The 18,808-nt window shown below is 45.5% G+C and overlaps 1 protein-coding gene across 1 annotated transcript in view; it reads left to right on the top strand.

Annotated features, from left to right (window-relative positions):
- TMPRSS3 (transmembrane protease, serine 3) overlaps positions 1–18,168 on the top strand; it is a 22,283-nt gene extending 4,115 nt beyond the window's left edge. Inside the window, exons 3-13 of the mRNA XM_009327989.1 lie at positions 2,153–2,263; positions 3,159–3,275; positions 5,129–5,252; positions 6,305–6,430; positions 7,164–7,207; positions 7,973–8,138; positions 9,659–9,828; positions 11,128–11,223; positions 13,373–13,515; positions 15,025–15,177; positions 18,148–18,168. Coding sequence (XP_009326264.1) covers positions 2,153–2,263; positions 3,159–3,275; positions 5,129–5,252; positions 6,305–6,430; positions 7,164–7,207; positions 7,973–8,138; positions 9,659–9,828; positions 11,128–11,223; positions 13,373–13,515; positions 15,025–15,177; positions 18,148–18,168 — 1,271 coding nt within the window. The remainder of the gene's footprint in view (positions 1–2,152; positions 2,264–3,158; positions 3,276–5,128; positions 5,253–6,304; positions 6,431–7,163; positions 7,208–7,972; positions 8,139–9,658; positions 9,829–11,127; positions 11,224–13,372; positions 13,516–15,024; positions 15,178–18,147) is intronic.
- The last annotated feature ends 640 nt before the right edge of the window (positions 18,169–18,808 follow it).

Below are 18,808 nucleotides of genomic sequence, written 5' to 3'. Positions count from 1 at the left end.
GTGCATAACCATTATTTGGGAAGACAAAATGCCATAACTCCGAACATCTCCCCTTCCTCCTTCTTCGCCCAGCTTTATATGCTGAGCATGATGTCATACAGTATGGAATATCCCTTTGGTCAGTTGGGGTCAGCTGTCCCGGCTGTGTCCCCTCCCAACTTCTTGTGCACCCCCAGCCTACTCGCTGGTGGGGCGGTGTGAGAAGCAGAAAAGGCCTTGACTCTGGGTAAGTGCAGCTCAGCAATAACAAAAACATCCCTGTATTATCAACACTGTTTTCAGCACAAATCCAAAACACAGCCCCATACCAGCTACTCTGAAGAAAATGCACTCTATCCCAGCCAAAACCAGCACACTTGCATATGCAAGCATTTTTCACAGATTATTCACACACTTCAGCCACATAGCAAATATTTGCTCACACTTTTCAGACACATTTTTGAATGGTATATTTGAAATTTTACCAACCTGGAAATTGGTCCATTAAAAAACTGAATATACAATACAGCAGCCTTGGAGGAATAGCATGCATGTTTGCTACTTCCCATAGGTTTCATGGCAAAAATAACCATTAACTTCAACAGGGGCAGGCTGAGCATCAAAGATGAAGACAGTAATTTAATTTTCCAGTCCATTAGCTACTACAGCTGTCAAGATTTTTGGCATACCAGACACCAACTCCATTGCCAAAACCAGTTACTCAGCTGCTGCTGAGAGAGTCTATATAGGCTGGGATTTACTTGTGAGTCTATAAGCACTGGGAGACACTCCTCATCCTTGACTGATTGTAAGCGTCTGCCAATCTCAAATTCAAAGCTTGAAAAATAAGGGGGTGAAGAGCTGCATGAAATAAAAATGAAGACAAAATTCTGCCAGTTCCTGTGTGTACCCGTGACAGAGCTGTGTGTGCTATTTTCCCATAGTTTGCCTTTTGTATATCAGAATGCATTTGAAACAAGTGAACCATTCGTTATTTTCAGTGGAATCTGTTATTGTCTTCCATATTGACAATACCACGAAGTTGCGGTCAGCTGTGGAGGTGGTTGGTGAGCAGGACTGGTCCAGCTCATGAAATGTATTCAGCAATAACTGCTGATGTATGTTTTAACTTTAGATGCACCTTTTTTCCTTGAAAACTCAAAACTCAGGCTTGAGCTATTGCTCAATTCTCTCCTTGTCTTTATAGCAAAACTTTGAACAGATCACCTCTTCCCACATTTTTCAAGACTAGTTTAGGGGTCCTGTTTTTTGCAAATCTAGCTTTCTATCATTTTCAGTTAACCTTGCTTCCAAGTCCAAAAGGACCAGCGACTTTCCTCCTTCTTGTCTTGAACACCTGTTTGCTAGCTAGTCCTGTCTTTTTCCAATATCCCTGCTCCTGTTCGAATCTTTAGGCTCCTCTTACTTGTTCCCGTGCCTCTGTTACCCCAAGTCTGGAGGAACGCATTGCGCATGGAACTTAGCTCCCCGGTGCACGAGGCAGAGCTATGTGGCCTCCGGCCTTGTCCCAGGATTTCCGTTGTCCCAGACACAGTGCTCAGAGCAGCGTCCGGCTGGGGCTATGGCTGGAGGGAGCACTGGGACCGCGGGCTTGGTACCGGCAAGAGTCAGGACAGACAGAAACGGTTGTAAGGGGGAGACTCAAACTAGTCTGTTCCTTGCTACTTCCACCGAAAAAATTTATTAGTCCACTTGAGCTTTCTGAGGTCTTCAGAGATGTACCCTGCACACAGGTTTGATTACACAAACAAAACAGGTCTGAATTTCATTTTTATTCCAGGACTCACGTTTTCAGGAGAGGTGCTCTTATACTTCTAAAGCTTGCAGTGTGATGTAGGCCACGAAAACAAAAATTTAGAGCTCATATTCTTGTTTGCACTGGGGGCAGGCCAGGTGCTCTGTAAGGGCACGATTCAGACCTCTCGTGAGGCAAATGCTGAAGGGGTGTCTGAGAGTACCAGCCAGCTCCAAAGTACTTGGAGCCTTCTCAGCCCCTGAGCCAGGGGATCCGAACCGCTCCAGGTCAGGTCAGCTCATGAAGTGTATGCAGGGGTTACTACTGCCATCTAGTTTAATGTTAGATAAATCTTTTTCACTGCAAACTCAAGCTGGTTTAACTTCACAGAAGCTGTTCTCTCTGTTTGGTTTCTAGGAGATATCGAACCACCTTCGATGTGCCATGTTTTTATCTCCCTAAAATACTTCCCTTATATCTGTGGTTTATTCCTTGCAGTAATCCTAGCAGTTGCCATTGGCCTGGGTGGTGAGTACAATTAGTTATTCATTAAGTTCTCGCTTAACCATTCAAATACTTAATTTTTCATGAGCCTTTTGCTTAGAATGGAATTAAACTGCTACTGTGGCTTGTTTGCCGAAGTAAAAAATCTTGTTGATGTAATGGCTTTAAATTTTATTTACATGTAGGGATAAAATAGATCTGGCACTCATGAGAGGATTGGTGTAATATTTACAACACTGGGGAACCCGCAGCTCCAGGAAACCTTTCTCTAGTAAAACTTCACCGATTCCTCTCGGGTGGTGAGCTAAGAGTTTAGAAACTGGGGGAGGCTTCAGGCAGCACACACCATATTTTTGACCTGTAATTCACTTCTCTAAGTTTGTTTTCAAAGAATTAAAGAACTTTTCCCTATCACAAACAACTTCTACAAAGGAAAAGAAAACACAGAATGAGTTTAGTTGTGACTGGGAAGTGTGACCTGCCCAGGTCTAGCTGCCAAATATGTTGATGCTAAAGCAGCGCCTTCACACCTGCAACAAGGATAAGCTTGCGAGAGGTTGAGGCATCCCCTCAGGAAGAGAGTGCACCGGCCATATTTTGCAAGGGTCTCCTTGCTTTGCTGCTGAAGGGCTGAGGCACCAGGCAGAAACTCACCCTAGAGTGAAACATAAACTGGGTAAAGGGAGCTGGGAAGGAGTCAGCACAGACAGCAAGGCTGACTCGTCCTACAAGTCATTACTAATGGATGAGTTTAGCAGCACCATGTAGCAACCTCCAGGTTGTATTTCAAAAGTTCCTAGAGTACAGGAGTTGTCTTTTCCTTAGCAAGACAGAAATCTGGCCAGATAATGGAAGTCAGAAGTGTTAAATTAATATCCAAGTGTGTTTTCATCACCCTGTTTTCTTTTATTCTTGTTAGTCCAATACAACTGCATTGGGAAGTTTCACTGCCGATCATCCTTTAAGTGTATCCAGAAATCAGCCAGGTGCAATGGTGTCTTCAACTGTAAAGAAGGGGAGGATGAGTACGGATGTGGTAATTTAAATTTGATTATAAATCCCTCCTACCTCCTCCTGTAGCATCTGGCATGTTATCAAGAAATGCATGTTGGAAAGAGTTTGGGTGAGACAAGAAAGATAGAGACTGATGGATTATCTAAATCACCATCTCAGAGGAGCAATCTCTCTGAGGTACTGATTTACAGTTTACGAGAAATCAAACTGCTCTTAAGATAGATGTGATGATTGCTGACTATTGCTCTGCCGTATCGGGCATGTTTCTCCGTTAGAAGTCTAGATGCTATTTGACTGCTAGCATTTCACCTGCCTGCAAGGTATAGCATCACTGCATTATGGTGTGTATACATAGCACTCTCGGTATTCATTGGCACACAGTTGCACTGTGTCGGTTTTGAAGATTGCAAAAGCCCATTATTATCTTAAGGGACGTGGGAACGGGAGAGATCAGCACTGCCTTTTGTGCATTGACTACTGTGGAGTTTGCTGCTTCATGAGTGAAATGTATGCCCCCATGTCTGAGTTTCTCTCTGTAGTGGTTTTGGGCATCACAGGGTCGTTAAATGGTCCCTCCCTGTCCTGTGCTATGGAAGATGACTGTGGTGTTTGCAGCCACTGGAGGGAAACTACTTTAATATTAGTAAACAGAATAACTGATTTTTAGATCAGTGCACTTGTAATTCTGACTCCTGTACCTACAGGTAAGGAGGCAGCACAGCTTTCCCTCTGTGCAGTCTGAGGAATGACAAGAACCATGAGCTTTTGGCCCCAGCTAGCCCCACACAATGCTTTCAACCTTTGGCGTGTTTTCCCCAGGGAGGCTTCAGGCCTCTGTGGAGCCTGTGGGCAATACGCCTGCTTTTCTTGTCTGCCTCTGCAATGCCGTAACACTGGCCCATGGGCACCTGTGGGAACCCCCTCTCCAGCAGTGACCCATATGCGTGGCCTCCCTTCTCCCGGGGAAGACCATGTAGACATGCCCTCTCCCAGGTCCGGGTGTCTCCTGCTCATCCAGGGCCCTGCACCCCAGCAGTGGCTGTGATGCGGGGTGCAGGGGTGAGGAGGACATGGCGACGTGCAGGATGAAGGGACCACGCGTGATGGCTCTGTACCTGGGCCTCCTGCAGTATTTCCCCGTCGGTCTCTTGGCTGGAGGCAGCACAGCTTGCAGCAGTGCTAGCTCCACGAGGCGGCTCAGCCCTGCGGCCAGGCTGGCGTTGAAGAGCCACCCATGAGGAAGGGCTGTGCTGAGCACAGCCAGGCTGGTGTGGGGAGGGGAGTCCTTGAAAGCCGAGCTCCCAACCTGTGCATCTCTCCTCTCTCCAGCCTTTACACACTCATCAGCCCAGGCACGCCAGCCCCATTTCAGCAGAGGGAAGCAGGTAGGAAACTCCATGGGAGCCCAGGGGCAGCTGGGTGCAAGTTCATCCACCTCTCTGACTGTGCTGTCCAGCACAGGAGGTGCCAACCACCCTTCTTCACTTATGTTGATCGTAGGTTTCCTCGGTACCAAGCATCTGCAGTTCCAACTCACTGCAATCAGCAAGACTTGCTTAGGCTCACTGAAGGGCAAGGCAGCTTTCTCCATCTGTATTAGAGCTAGCATCCCCTCTTCATGCCCATGAGCACAGACTTTTCTTCTGGCTGTTCTAGCTCAGCATACCTTGGTTCCCTTCCTTAAGGGGGGAAAAAAAAAAAGCACAGAAAATTCTGTCAAAGGATCCAAGTGATGAAAAAGACAAGTAGTAAAAACTCAGTGAGCCGAGAAATGTGGATGCCACAGTGGTGCACTGACGCTGTTGTGTACCTGTTGTGTACCTGGTGGTTCTTCTTCACAACTCACTCAGGCTCTTCTTCTCCTGAATCTCAAAGTCAGGTTGAGCGGCAAGAAAGCAGTGCTACAAGTGTTCACTTCTGGATCCTGGCGAACGGTCTGCTCTGACGACTGGAAAGCAGAGTATGGAAATACTACCTGCAAACACCTGGGTTTCTCAAGGTGTGAACACAAAATGCAAGAAATTTTATTTGGCATTTTGAGCAAACTCTGAGGTTTTCAATCTTACTAATGAAACCTTGTATTAGTCTGTGCTTTAAAAGAAAAAAGGACTTAACAATCCACCTTTGTGAATGATATGGTTGAGGAGATTTGGGATGATGTGGGAAATAGTCCTGAATACTTGTGCTCTGTAAATACCATTTATTGCTCCTAAAAATCCTGAATGATGGCTAAATACAATGGGTTAGTTAAATCTTCCCTATGGGGTGCAGGTGCCTGAATCTTATTTGTCTCTCTAGTAGCTTACAGCCCATCAGAGAGGCACTAAAAGCATAGGAGCATTTTCCATTTCTTTTACTTCCTCTGTAGGAAAATTGTATACACAAGTCATGTCATGACATCTGTTAGGAACTAAGGTCCACCTCACAATTAGAGAAGAACCTGGTGAGGTGGTTCTTACTGGATTGGTCCAATTCCTGAAAAAGCACCATTTCTGTCACAAACTTTTACACAATTGAGAAAGAGTTTGAAGTTGCGACTTGCAATGAAGCTCTGTTATTTCTTACAGTGGTGTAATTCTGATTTCTGCACATTACAGTTAGCAGTATAAAGCTTTTTTGAATAGATTCTTGTTGCCTTTAGGATAAAATACATCTCAATTATTCAACAAAGAAGACAAGAAAAAATTACAAATTATTCATCCTCCCTGCTGCAAAACATAACTCTAGAAAAAGGAGACAATGAGCTTGTTAGTGCTTCAGGAAATGTGCCAACCAGTTACAATAAAAGCTTTATTGCAATATTAGAATTAAAATTTACTTTCTCTGCCAGTTAAATGCCTCTCAGCATGTGTGACTTCCACACATGATGATGGCAAAAATATGTGCATGTTATAAGAAGCATTTCTTGGGGAGGATAGGATTTCTCTATCAGGTGTCAGAATCCGATTATTGTGGTTGCTACACTGGGTTTTCATTAGTAGAACCACTGAAATATTTAAACAGATTACTGAAATGCTGTCTGAGGAAGCTGTGTTTATGGTTTATTTGCAGTTATGTGAGTTCAGGTTACCTCCCCGTGGCTGCAGTCGAAAAACAGTTTCAAAGACATTTCGTATCCCTCAGCCACTGGTTATCAGCTGATCAAGTGACATCCCTGCACAACGCAACCAACCTCAGGTATGCCTCAGCTTGTTCATCCTGACAGAAAGAGAGCAATCAATAGAAGGAGAATTACTAATAGTTCGAGATTGTTGCCTATTTTTTCAGGCATGTAGTGCTTCCTAAGTGGTTGGTGGTGTTATGCGTCATAGACCAAGGTTCAGTAGCAGTCTGGCTGGAATAAGAATTAAAAGCCTGGTCCAAGGCCCATTTAAATCAACAAAGGCTTTAAAATGAGCTATTTGAAAGGCCTATTTGTCCCATGATACCTTTTTTGCAAATGGATAGACACCAGGCACTTATCTTTTTCCATTGTGAAGCAGTTTGTTTCAGCTTACAGGTCCCTAGGTATTTCCCAGTGGGCTTATGAACCCTTTATGGTCCATTTCTTCCTCCTGACAATTGCTTGTTTTTCTTAGTTACCTTTCACTGAGAAGTAAGCTATGGATCCAAGGAGACTACAGATCACATGTTGAAAATTGCTGATGAGCCTCCCCTCGCGGAAGAGTGAACCACTCTTCAGCAGGGCAGCATATGGTCTGTAGGCTCCTGATGGTGTCTAAGCTCCTAACTTAAGTATTTCAGCTAAGTGCCCTAAGTAGATTGGATGAGTACATGACTTTGTACCTCTTTTAGTATATGAGTTACTTACATTTATGTGCACACAGCTGTACAGGAAGATGACACAATATTGAAAAAACACCCAGTGTTTGTGAATTGGAACTAATACTGCACTGTCTTTTCACCTTAGGGAGGAATGCACTTCTGGCAATGTGATCATCTTAAAATGTTTGGGTAAGAATCAGGAAAAGTGAAAATAAAATCAGAAACTGTCCTTCTTCATCCACTGCACGGCAAGAGTTGGGATGAATTGTGTACTCAGGGCATACTATACCATCAGTTTATCACACCAAAGAAAAAATATATTTCTTATATAAAATTTAAAAGAATTCCAGAAAGTGAGAATAGGCTGGGAGGGCAGATTGGGAGCATCAGGTAGCAGGAGCGTTTTGGTGAGAATCACAGTAGAAAGTAGATGTTTAAGGATTGTGAGTTGAGTCCGTGGACTGATACTGTAATTCCAACTCTTTGCCATCTTGGCAGGGAAACGGAAATTCTGTCTTAACATTTGAACTTTCATCCCACACCTCTCCATGTCAGCTAGTTTTCAGATCGGGATGTGAAAAGTCAAAAACCAACAGCAAAATAATCACCAGGGGAGAGGAGATGCTTCAGCCTGACTATGTGGGCCCCTGGGACCCTGTGCATTTAAGGAGGGCAGAACGGGTGTTACAGCTCAGCTGAGCACTACGTCTGCAGGGGAGAAGATGTGAGCCCCGCAGCCCCCCATACCGACTGCCAGGCAGAGTGCTGCAGGGATGGGAGAGAGGAAGAGAAACCTCTGAGGGCAGCCACAGCCCGAGATGTGGGCCATGGGGAGGGGGATGGTCCTGCTGCAGAGACCTCCCAGCCTCAGCAAGGCTGGGAGTAGAGGGGGTGAAGGTGACCAAGAACATGCCTGCATTTCCTCCGCGGACCATAACCTTTGCTTTCTGGCAGCGTGCGGGACGCGGGCCAGCTACGGGCCACGGATCGTGGGGGGCAACGCATCCTCCCCCCAGCAGTGGCCCTGGCAGGTCAGCCTGCAGTTCCACGGGCACCACCTCTGCGGAGGGTCTGTCATCACCCCGCGCTGGATCATCACGGCCGCCCACTGCGTCTATGAGTAAGTCCCTAAATCCTCTTGCTCGGGGTGTCCACTGACCCCTCTTGCATCAGGTCTGTGTGTGGGGTCACTACAGAGGAGGGCTAAAGCACCATGCTTTCTCTTAAAAATAAACTGCAGGAGAGAGTGGGTTATCCTTATTTCATGGGCTTGCTCCGTAACATTGAAACCATCTCTCTCTCTTCTCGCACAAGTGCAAGTCTTTATTGAAAAAAAGTCTCCCCAAGAAGTGGTCCAAACCAGGGGCCCCGGTTTTCAGATATTCTGGGCACTCCCAGCTTCCTGGGAAATCAGCTTAAAACAACATTTAAGTGCTAGAGTTTAGGTATCCCGATCTGCAATTTCTGTACATTGCATGTAAGTTAACAGCTCAGGAGGAATTTGTACGTGGCTGCTCTGGTACTCTGGAGCTCCAAAATAAATTACACAATCCTTTTCAAGTTGACAGGATCAATCAGTGGTAGTTAGTGAGTTGTACTGTGCTTAGTGCCCTTTACCACATACTCACTGCTCCTTTTTATGCTGTTCAAGTAGTCTTTGAGTTGTAAATAGATGCTAAACAGTTATTTAGACTCCTCTTCTTTGTGTAATTATAAACATAGCCCTCTCTCTTATTTATTGTCTGGTTTTGCAGTCTTGTTTGTTGCTAATAGTGCAGGAGAGCTCTTCTCACTCTTACAAAGTCCAGGCCACTTTCACCAAAGACATTTAGACAGCTAAGATGGGATTTGTCTGACCACTTTTAGGCACCCAGAACACGGATGCCTGCTTCTGAGCAAGTCCTGTAGGATCTTTTTATGCTCAGTGGAGAGAAGAGATGGGACAGACAAATCCCACTCCTAGATCCTGTTTAGAGTCCTGTGTTGCCATAAAAATAGTTACTTAGGAATTAAATATTTTAGGACTTTTGTTCTTAGCTCTGTCCCCCACAAGCCAGTTGGTTGTGGTGTGTTCAAAGGCTGATGGGGATGGGAGCTGGCAACACAACCCACATCCCTGGAGCCTTTTCCCAGCACTCCCGCTAACACACTGCTAGCCCGGTGGGCTGAAGCCAAGAGAAGAGGAGCTGCTCGTGTGCTGGAGGCCGAAAGATGTGGCTGCTCGTGAACCGGGGGCAGAAGCACCTTCTAGAAGGAAAGCCTCTCCCTTGAAAACGCCTTGCCACGAGGGCCGCTGAGCTAGCCCAGTGGCTGAGCACAGGTGTGCCAGGCAGCAGCATTGACTGCTGCGGGGTCACATAGGAGAACAGACAGGTAGGCCAATGCAAAACTCTCATATTTTTGTGGAAAGCTGCACAGGAAATATACCGGTGACCCAGTGTGTTACTAAGATTAGTCACCCTTTCTATATTTTTTGAAATTAGACACAAAACATAGCCAATATTAATAGATAGGTAAGCAAGTACAGCAAACTGTAGCTATTGGCCTGTAGTTTTATGTGGTTTGTAAGCTCAGGAGACAACTAGAAAACCTGAGGGTTTTCTTGAAGGTTTTTCACTCTCTCCTACCTCTTCGTTTCAGCCTGTACTTGCCAAGCTCATGGAGTGTGCAGGTTGGTTTTGTGACTCAGCAAGACACCCAGGTTCACCCATATTCAGTGGAAAAAATTATATACCATCGAAATTATAAACCCAAGACAATGGGAAATGATATAGCACTGATGAAACTGGCAGCACCGCTTGCTCTCAATGGTAATTCTTTCTATTAGCTTTCACTTGACTTTCTCACCTTTCTAGCTAAAAGTGAGAAGGGTCTTTCCTAGTACAGACAGGGAAATTTCTGTTGGCACCCTATGCCTGACCCAGGACAGTCGAGTGCATCCCCACCGCCTCTAAAAGCAATGAGAGATGTGCAGCGTAGATGTAGCCAGCCTGCTGCTGTGATGGCAAGGCAGCGATCCCTGTTCATACCACACCGGCAGAAACCCCCTGGCCTCAGTATCAGGAACTCTGTACTCGATATCCAGGCACAGAGAGCAACAGCGTGGTCACAGGGCTCTGCAAAATGTTCCCAGTCCATTCTGGTATTGGCTTACTGAAGGCATTTAATAATAGGCAAACATTAACTTTATTCTTTCTAAATATTTTTCCTATCTAAAACAAACGCCCCACCTCATTTTACTTGGAGGTCACAGAGATTTTTATCGTGTCCCTTTTGTGAGTATAGGGAGATCCAGCAGTGTCCAAAGCTTAAATTTCAAAGAGAAGAAAAGGCAATTCAAATATAACGATGGTTTTAAATTAAAACTACTTTTATTTTCTCAGCAGGATGCTACCTACAGCTGACACAGTTAGTGAATTGAAATAATGTGTAATAATATTGTATGAATTTAACTGATCACCTGCCAATACCTCCTAATCACTGTGAGCTCTCTGCAAAGGGGAGCTGGCTCTCTCTGATGCATCTAGATTTTCAGTTCCTAAATCAATTTTCTTGAAATACTTTAAACTTCCACTTCGAATGAAAATTAAACTTGGTTTTGTTCTGGTTTATATCTCAGCTAGTGATGTTTTCTTTTGCTCGGGAATAAGTTTGGGAGGCTGTCAAGAACAGTAATGGCTCCGCACAGATGTGCACGCACGGCTCTTTGTACGTGCTGCTGCACAAAACCTGTTAGGAGATGCCATGCAGTCGTGCTGTGGTTAGCCAAGGCCATTTCTCTGCCCAAGCAGCATGCCGTGGGGCCTCTGATCTGCCCGTCAGCTGCGTACGTGATGCATTTCTTGTTTGCTCATTCTTCAGTTTATTGACCTGCCAACACCTCCTTCTGTTGCTTCATACTTGAAACTAGTTAGGCCTGGTGTAGGTATTGTTTCAAACCTCAGGTATTGGCTATAAGACAAAAGACCTGCAGAACTGCCAGGCTATTTATGTGGGGAGTGGGCGGTGTTCATAACGAGTTCACTGCAAGCCAAATCCTCAAGTTTTACTGAGGCATACAATTTTTTTCTAAATTTTAAAAGCAATTCTCTCTCTTTTCTTTTAAATAGGTCACATAGAGCCAATTTGTCTGCCTAATTTTGGTGAACAGTTCCCAGAAGGGAAAATGTGTTGGGTATCAGGATGGGGAGCAACTGTGGAAGGAGGTATTTTAAATGGTCTGCTGTTGATTGCACTACATGAAAACATTTCACATACAGTAAATACAGGATTTGGTTGGAGCATTGTTCAACATTAAATTTTCTGGAATATCTGGGCAGGGAAAGAAGACATATTCCTAAATTTTATGCTCACCCTGAGCTGCAAAAGTGCTGTACAAACCCTTATCACAAGGAATGGATGGGTACACTCTGTGAAAAGGTTGAAAATGGCATGTAGACAGCAACACTGTCCACAATGTTGTACTCGGCCTCGGTTGAACAGGCTGTGTCCTTTATAACTTCAAGCGTAGAAAGCACAGCATGAATGCAAGAATCAACCATCCATTTTTTCAGAGAAAGCATGTATGCATTTTCAGGCAGGTTGCATGATGTAGAAATTGGATCTGTGAATAACAGAATCATAGAATCATAGAATCATTAAGGTTGGAAGAGACCTCCAAGATCATCGAGTCCAACCATCAACCCAACAACACCATGCCCACTAAACCATGTCCCTAAGCGCCTCATCTACCCGTCTTTTAAATACTTCCAGGGATGGGGACTCAACCACTTCCCTGGGCAGCCTGTTCCAATGTTTAACTACTCTTTCAGTAAAGAAATTTTTCCTCACATCCAATCTAAACCTCTCCTGGCGCAACTTGAGGCCATTTCCTCTCGTCCTTTCGCCAGTTACTTGGGAGAAGAGACCGACACCCACCCCGCTACAACCTCCTTTCAGGTAGTTGTAGAGAGCAATGAGGTCTCCCCTCAGCCTCCTTTTCTCCAGGCTAAACAACCCCAGCTCCCTCAGCCGCTCCTCATAAGACTTGTTCTCCAGACCCCTCACCAGCCTCGTTGCCCTTCTCTGGACACGTTCCAACATCTCAACATCCTTCTTGTAGTGAGGGGCCCAAAACTGAACACAGTATTCGAGGTGCGGCCGCACCAGTGCCGAGTACAGGGGCACGATCACTTCCCTGCTCCTGCTGGCCACACTATTGCTGATACAGGCCAGGATGCCATTGGCCTTCTTGGCCACCTGGGCACACTGCCGGCTCATGTTCAGCCGGCTGTCGACCAACACCCCCAGGTCCTTTTCTGCCAGGCAGCTTTCCAGTCACTCTTCCCCAAGCCTGTAGCGCTGCATGGGGTTGTTGTGGCCGAAGTGCAGGACCCGGCACTTGGCCTTGTTGAATCTCATACAGTTGGCCTTGGCCCATCGATCCAGCCTGTCCAGGTCCCTCTGCAGAGCCTTCCTACCCTCGAGCAGATCAACACTCCCGCCCAACTTGGTGTCGTCTGCAAACTTACTGAGGGTGCACTCGATCCCCTCATCCAGATCATTGATAAAGATATTAAACAGAACTGGCCCCAATACTGAGCCCTGGGGAACACCACTTGTGACCGGCCGCCAACTGGATTGAACTCACAAAGGAAAGGGAATTCTTTTTTTCTTTACCATGACTCACAGGTCATGTTAATCAGTAATATATACTGAATCCCTTTCATGTGAAAATGCTTGAATTCTCAGGTCATTATTTTTTATCATTCTTAATTCGTCTCATTTAACGTATTCCCGTTGTTCAGAGAACAACAACAGTATGTTACCTGACCTACAGATAATAGTGAAAGGTGGGAAAAAAATGAAAGCAAGGTTTACCTCATAAAAAGTCAGCTATCAATTGACAATAGACAGTGCGCAAATGCTCCCATTTGTAGAAATGATTCATTCAGACTCTGAATAAAACAAAATAAATATTTATAAAATAAATCAGATGTTTGCAGATGATCTGTTGACTAACAGAACAGGCGATACATTTGAAACAAATTTTGGCACTAGTATTGAAGACAGTGTCCAACTAGCTTTTAAGTTCATTACTGTCATTGATTGTCTAGTTTGAAGTACAAACATATAATGTGCAGCTTTATACTATACACTGTGATAATCCACAGCTCTACAGAGTCGCTAGTTACTGGGTTCTGTAAATGATGAGACACCTAGTTGCCTTACTTGTATGTTCTCATTTAAACCCTATTTCTTTCACCTGTGCTTGCCAATTCTTCATATACTAAAATATTTTCTGTTTATAATTAGAGGTTAGTTTCAAGGGTAGTATTTCTTTGGTTTTTTGTTTGTTTGTTTCTTTTTTAACAGGTGATACATCTGACACCATGAATTATGCAGGTGTTCCTCTGATTTCTAATGCAATTTGCAATCACAGGGATGTCTACGGTGGGATCATAACTCCTTCAATGCTTTGTGCCGGTTTCCTAAAGGGAGGGGTAGACACCTGCCAGGTATGGAAGTTTCCAAACTGCAACGGTGCTCTTTAACAGCAGCAATGGAAAAACATGAGTGATAAGTTATCAGAAGGCACTCCCAGACTTTTCTTGGGCAAACATTTAGTTTTGTGCCATTTACTCTGTTTACCATGAATATCGATCACTGACTGTGCACGCATTCATATGCTGCAATTCCCTTCTTGTATTTCTTCTGTGGACCATATCTGCTGGAGCCAAATTTACTTAAGATATTGTTTAATTTCTTGCATGTGCTACAGCACGGTGCCATCCTTTCTTTGCCCTGGCTGTGGCCTCTGCACTGCACTGAATTGCACTGCACTGCACTGCACTGTGAGCAGCTTCGGAGACCTGAAAGGTGTAGAAACCCCGTGGTGAAAATCAGCCAAAGCATATATCTATAGAGAAGCAGAAGCGTGTGATTTTGGAAAGAGTAGAGTGAGGCAGGGGAAGGCAAAAAGGGAGAGGTGTTTGAGTAACTCAGGGGACTGGTAACGTCTCTGGGGGAGAGGGGTTCATAGCAGCAATGGATCAGAGGCTCCTTCACAACACAGGGTGGTGATGATTCAAAGTCACTGTCAGCGACATGATGGCGCCCACCTTGTGCCACCTCTCATCCCCATACACACTAATGTGGGCTCACCTAGCTAGTCATGGATGAAGAGCAAGGGCTGGGGAGGAACTTCATGTTTCCAGATTTTCTCAGTCCCAATTATGCATGGGACGGGACAAAGCAAAGGCATTAGGTGCGTAGATCTTCATTTAAACACCTGTTTGCACACCCCCCCCCAGCAAGGTACCCGGCACCAGCACGTCACTATGCCTGGGAGAGCTGCCCAAAGGCAGCACGCTCAGCAGATGGCTCCAAGTGACAAAATGAGCCCTACTCGCCAAAGGGAGAAGCTTGTTCCAAATTCCCTTTTCTTCTGTTGTTGTGCTGGCTCTGAAGCTCATAGGGCAGGAAACTGCCCCAGCAAAATAAATTGAGAGTTTTTAGTACTTAGATGCGAGTCCAGTGAGTTGAATCTGCTTAGCAAACTGTCTGGGAAGGGCCAGAAAAGCAGTGTGCGAGACTGCATGCAGGAGCAGGCAGGGAAGGAGGTGGGGTGCGAGCTTCTTGTTGCAACCCTGGGCTCAGCTCAGCTCAATAGCTAGGAGCTTTTTGAGAGAAGCAGCTGTGAGAGACCAAGACCATGGCATGGAGACTGCAGGTTAGCGATGCCCTGCCTGCAGGACAGGCACACTCCCCAGCACCTAAATGTTGTCTAACAGCAGGCTTCAGTGTTGCTTCTGTTGTACTGTAACTGGGGAAAGAGAAATATGATCTAATACACATCTCTAAGAAGTCTCCAACTTCTGCTGTAAACACATGCTTTTCCCAGGACCCAGAACAGAGCAGAAACAGGAGACTGAATTACTGGACTATGCCTCTCCTTCTACCCCCCAAATAGACGTTCCCCTCCTTTTCTGCGGCACTGACGTTTGTTTTAATTCTTTGTCCTCCAGGGAGATAGTGGGGGCCCTTTAGCCTGCGAAGATACGAGTATCTGGAAGTTGGTGGGGACTACCAGCTTTGGAGTGGGCTGTGCAGAAAAGAACAAGCCGGGCGTCTACAGCCGAACCACCTCCTTCCTGGACTGGATACACGAACAGATGGAGGTCTGGTTTTGCCCTGTCTCTCCGTCTCTGGTTGTCGCTTTGCTCCACCTGTGCCACACAGGGTTTAGCTCATATTTGTCACAGCTGAGTTGTGTCGTACAGACACGTGCGACCTGAGGGTGCGTTTGGGGATCCGGGCAGGTCCACACAGAGAGCGGGCAGAGCAGGGTGCGGGGGTCTTAGCGAGATGCGGGGAGCACCGGGGCAGGGGTAGAGAGGGGAGAGGAGCATGGGAGTGACTGGGGAGGGGGCCTGGAGGAGCAGAGCAGGGAGCAGGGAGGTATGAAAGGGCTGAGTAAGGAGATGGGGGGCAAGGGAAGAGATGCCTGGGGACTTTACCTGAAGCTGTGAGGCTGCTACAAAAAAGCCTGGGGAATGGAAGCTGAGTGGGCCAAAGAAATTGGGGAGGGGGGGAGATGGTGTTGGCTGGAGGGAGAGGAGAGCAGAGGCAAGGAAGTGGCGGACACTGCAGCCATCTTCACCTGTCCCAAGGGTGGCCCACTCTCCGGAGACCAGGTCCTCTGCTGTCAGCACTCCTCCAACGCTGCCAGAGAGATGCTGGGTTCAGTCAGTTGAGCAGCGAGAGTCGTTGTACTTCAGGTAGACTCCCAGGCATGGATCTTTTGCCTAAGCAGAGGTGTCTAGAGCCATTTTAGAGACCCCAGGCTGTCCTGTCTGGCTCACAGGTGTCCTTGCAGAAGGGCAAGGATCTGCAGCTAGCTCTGGGTTGTATCCACCATCCCCATGGGGATGTCTCAGATACCCTGCAACAGCTCGGGTGGATATAATAAAGGATCTATGGGAGATCTGAGGCCTTCCAGACCAACTGCTGGAGGTCAGGCAAAGTGCACTAAGACACCTCAAGTGGCACTAGATAGTGTATGTGCAAGGCAAGTGAACCATCCTCCACTGCCCTGGTAGGAGCCTAGACACATGGCTCGCAGGTAGACACCTATGCACAGGCTCTTGTCATTTTCTTAGCTTCATGGCAAAGCCACCCTAAGCACCAAAGTGTACGTCCCGTCCTGATCTAGCCCGGTCCTCACAGACAGTGGTGCCAGTGCTGCTATTCCAGCACCCAGTTTGCTGGAATGAATGAATGAATGAATGAATAAATAGCAATGATGCTATTCCAGCACCAGCAATACAGCCCCCAGCCCCGACAGCTGCCTGTACCACCGTGATGGCACGTGATGAAACCGCTCCTGCCCCCATCTCATTTGTGAAATATGCGAGACTTCCTCCTCAAACCAAAATGCCAATATCAAGCATTCACAGACAAGGAAATGCCCGAAATAAGGTTATGAGTGCAATTTCAGTTCACCCCCCATCTGTATACTGTATGATGCATGCCGTTTTCACAACCTATATTACACATGAAGATTTATGCTATCACATGCCTATCTGTCATTCAACAAAGCTAAAGAAGATAGGGTAACATTTCTAAATCTTTAAGGCCTCTAATATTACTTTTTTTTTCTTCCCCCCAAATATGTACATCATTGTGATCCATTTGCAGATACAGAAGCCCAGACATTTCAGATGAAGAGTTCATATCCAATGAAAGCACAGATCTCCATTATAAAGAAGTGATCAAAGGGAAAAGAGTGCAGCTAAATCTGTTTAGCTAAATGCTAACACGTTATAACTTTTCACAGGGACATCCTTCAGATATAAACATTAATTAATCAATTTATGATGAATTAGTGTTTATGAAATCCTCTTGGAAAGGATTTGCAACTGCAGCATAGAAACATGGACACATTTTAATGGACTCTGAAACAAAGCCAAAGAAAGTAGAACTAGTGTGCCTTTGAAAACAGGACCAAAGGAATGGCTTGCACCTGACGCCTAAGCAGAGGTGCATAATGGTCCTGACCTGCTCTTATCTGCTATTGCTCAGATGGACTGGGGTTCATTTGGTCTCTCCAGAAGTTTCTCCGCTTTCTTCAAACAAAATTAACTCTCGTAGCTACGGCTTAGCAAAGGAGTTAGGAAAGAGATCCATTTTGATCTGAGAGATGCAAAATTGCAAGATAAGGAATTTGGCCATCAGCATGCCCTTAAAAGCTTTCTTTCTGGAAGTTAGCTTTATAACAGCTCACCCGTGAGGGCCAACCACCTAACGTAAGGTATGATCAAAGAGGAGGCATCTGTATTTTCTGATCTTCCATTTCCAGTTTTGAAACCTGAATAAAGCACTTCTGTCTCTCAGATTTTCAGGAGGATACAAACATTTTGCTAAAGGCTATCTCCTGTGAGTGCAAAGAAAAGTTTTTTATTGCTTTCCACTAAGTGGTGAAAATTAGTTGATGTCATTTAGCAAGATGTTTCTCCAACATTGGGAACACAACTTCTGCTGCCTTCATTTTGAACAGCTCTCCCACTAGGGAGGAAGCAAAAAGTTTATAGCACTAAGGGGAGTACCAGTGACCTACATACATTACTGTCTGAGAAATATTATGCTTCAACTATTAAATCTGAATAGACATGGAAGGTTCCCACCCCTGCAAGAAAGAAAAAAAATGAAACCAGCAATGGAACAACTAAGAGGAAACAAAATAAACCCCTTCAAAGCCTACTTAGCTCCCTGTATGCATGTGTCTCATGCATGCAGTATCTACCACTGTTACCAGTATATTCCTCCATCCCCCGTAACCGTATTTCTTTATGAGCCTTATGTTCCTGTCTCAGCTCATGTAAGGCTGAGAGCCAGTGAACTAAAGCGGTGAGAGAAGCTGATGGCATTTGCTCAGGTTCACAGTGCACGCAATGGGAATCGGACCGCACCTCTACTGTGGAGGTGGTGTGTTTTTCTGAAGAACTTCAGCTGGCAGAACTGGCTCCAGCAGCCCCGTGGTTCCTTTGGTGACCCTAGTACAGCGGGGGAAAAAAAGTCATTCAATTTCAGAGTTCAATAGGTGGCAACATAAGTGTTTGAATAGATGCATAACTGGTTTTGTTTCCCAGAGAGAAGAACTGCAGACCTGAGGAGAGTGGCGGTGCACTGTGCTTCTGAAAACCCCCATCATGCTCCAGCTGCACAGCAGGACTCACCACGCTCTTCTGGCCACCTGCTCTGAGCTTTGTGCCTTCACAGACTACCGTTTATAATTTCTTTTTGGTACTGGTAACTGTACTTAATGAAAACTGTTGCATATTCAGCCTCCTTTGGATGGAAGAGGCAGTTGGATGCTGGATGATGGGCATGTGTATTTACTGTCAGCTACAAATTTCACATGTAGAAAAGTGCTAGGACTGATAACCCAGGATGCTATCACAATAAAGTTTTGCAGGCATCATGAGTAAAAGACTAGAGCAACTTCAGATCAGGTTGGCGGCTATTATTTTCCTACTTACTTTCCAAGAACCAGGCTACAAAAAGACTTTTTTCCTGAAAGTATTCATATATAAGGTCCATGCACAGGCAGCAGCAGCTTTCCTTGAAGCCACAAAGCAAGCAGGAAGCAAGCAGTTGGCAATTTTGGCAAGCATTTGGCAAGTATGTTCAACTCTTGCTAGAAAAAATCTCTGGATTCAAATCTTCTATCATGTGGCTGTGAATGAAGCTCCTAAAAATTTAATTCTTAGGTGTTTCCTTGCGGTAAATAGCTCTGAAATGAGCAACACA

This window comes from Pygoscelis adeliae, unplaced genomic scaffold (genome assembly GCF_000699105.1).
Source record: "Pygoscelis adeliae isolate BGI_AS28 unplaced genomic scaffold, ASM69910v1 Scaffold154, whole genome shotgun sequence".
NCBI classification, from domain to species: domain Eukaryota; kingdom Metazoa; phylum Chordata; class Aves; order Sphenisciformes; family Spheniscidae; genus Pygoscelis; species Pygoscelis adeliae.
The sequence above is the reverse complement of the archived record's forward strand: the minus strand, read 5'-3'. Positions and strand labels throughout refer to the sequence as shown.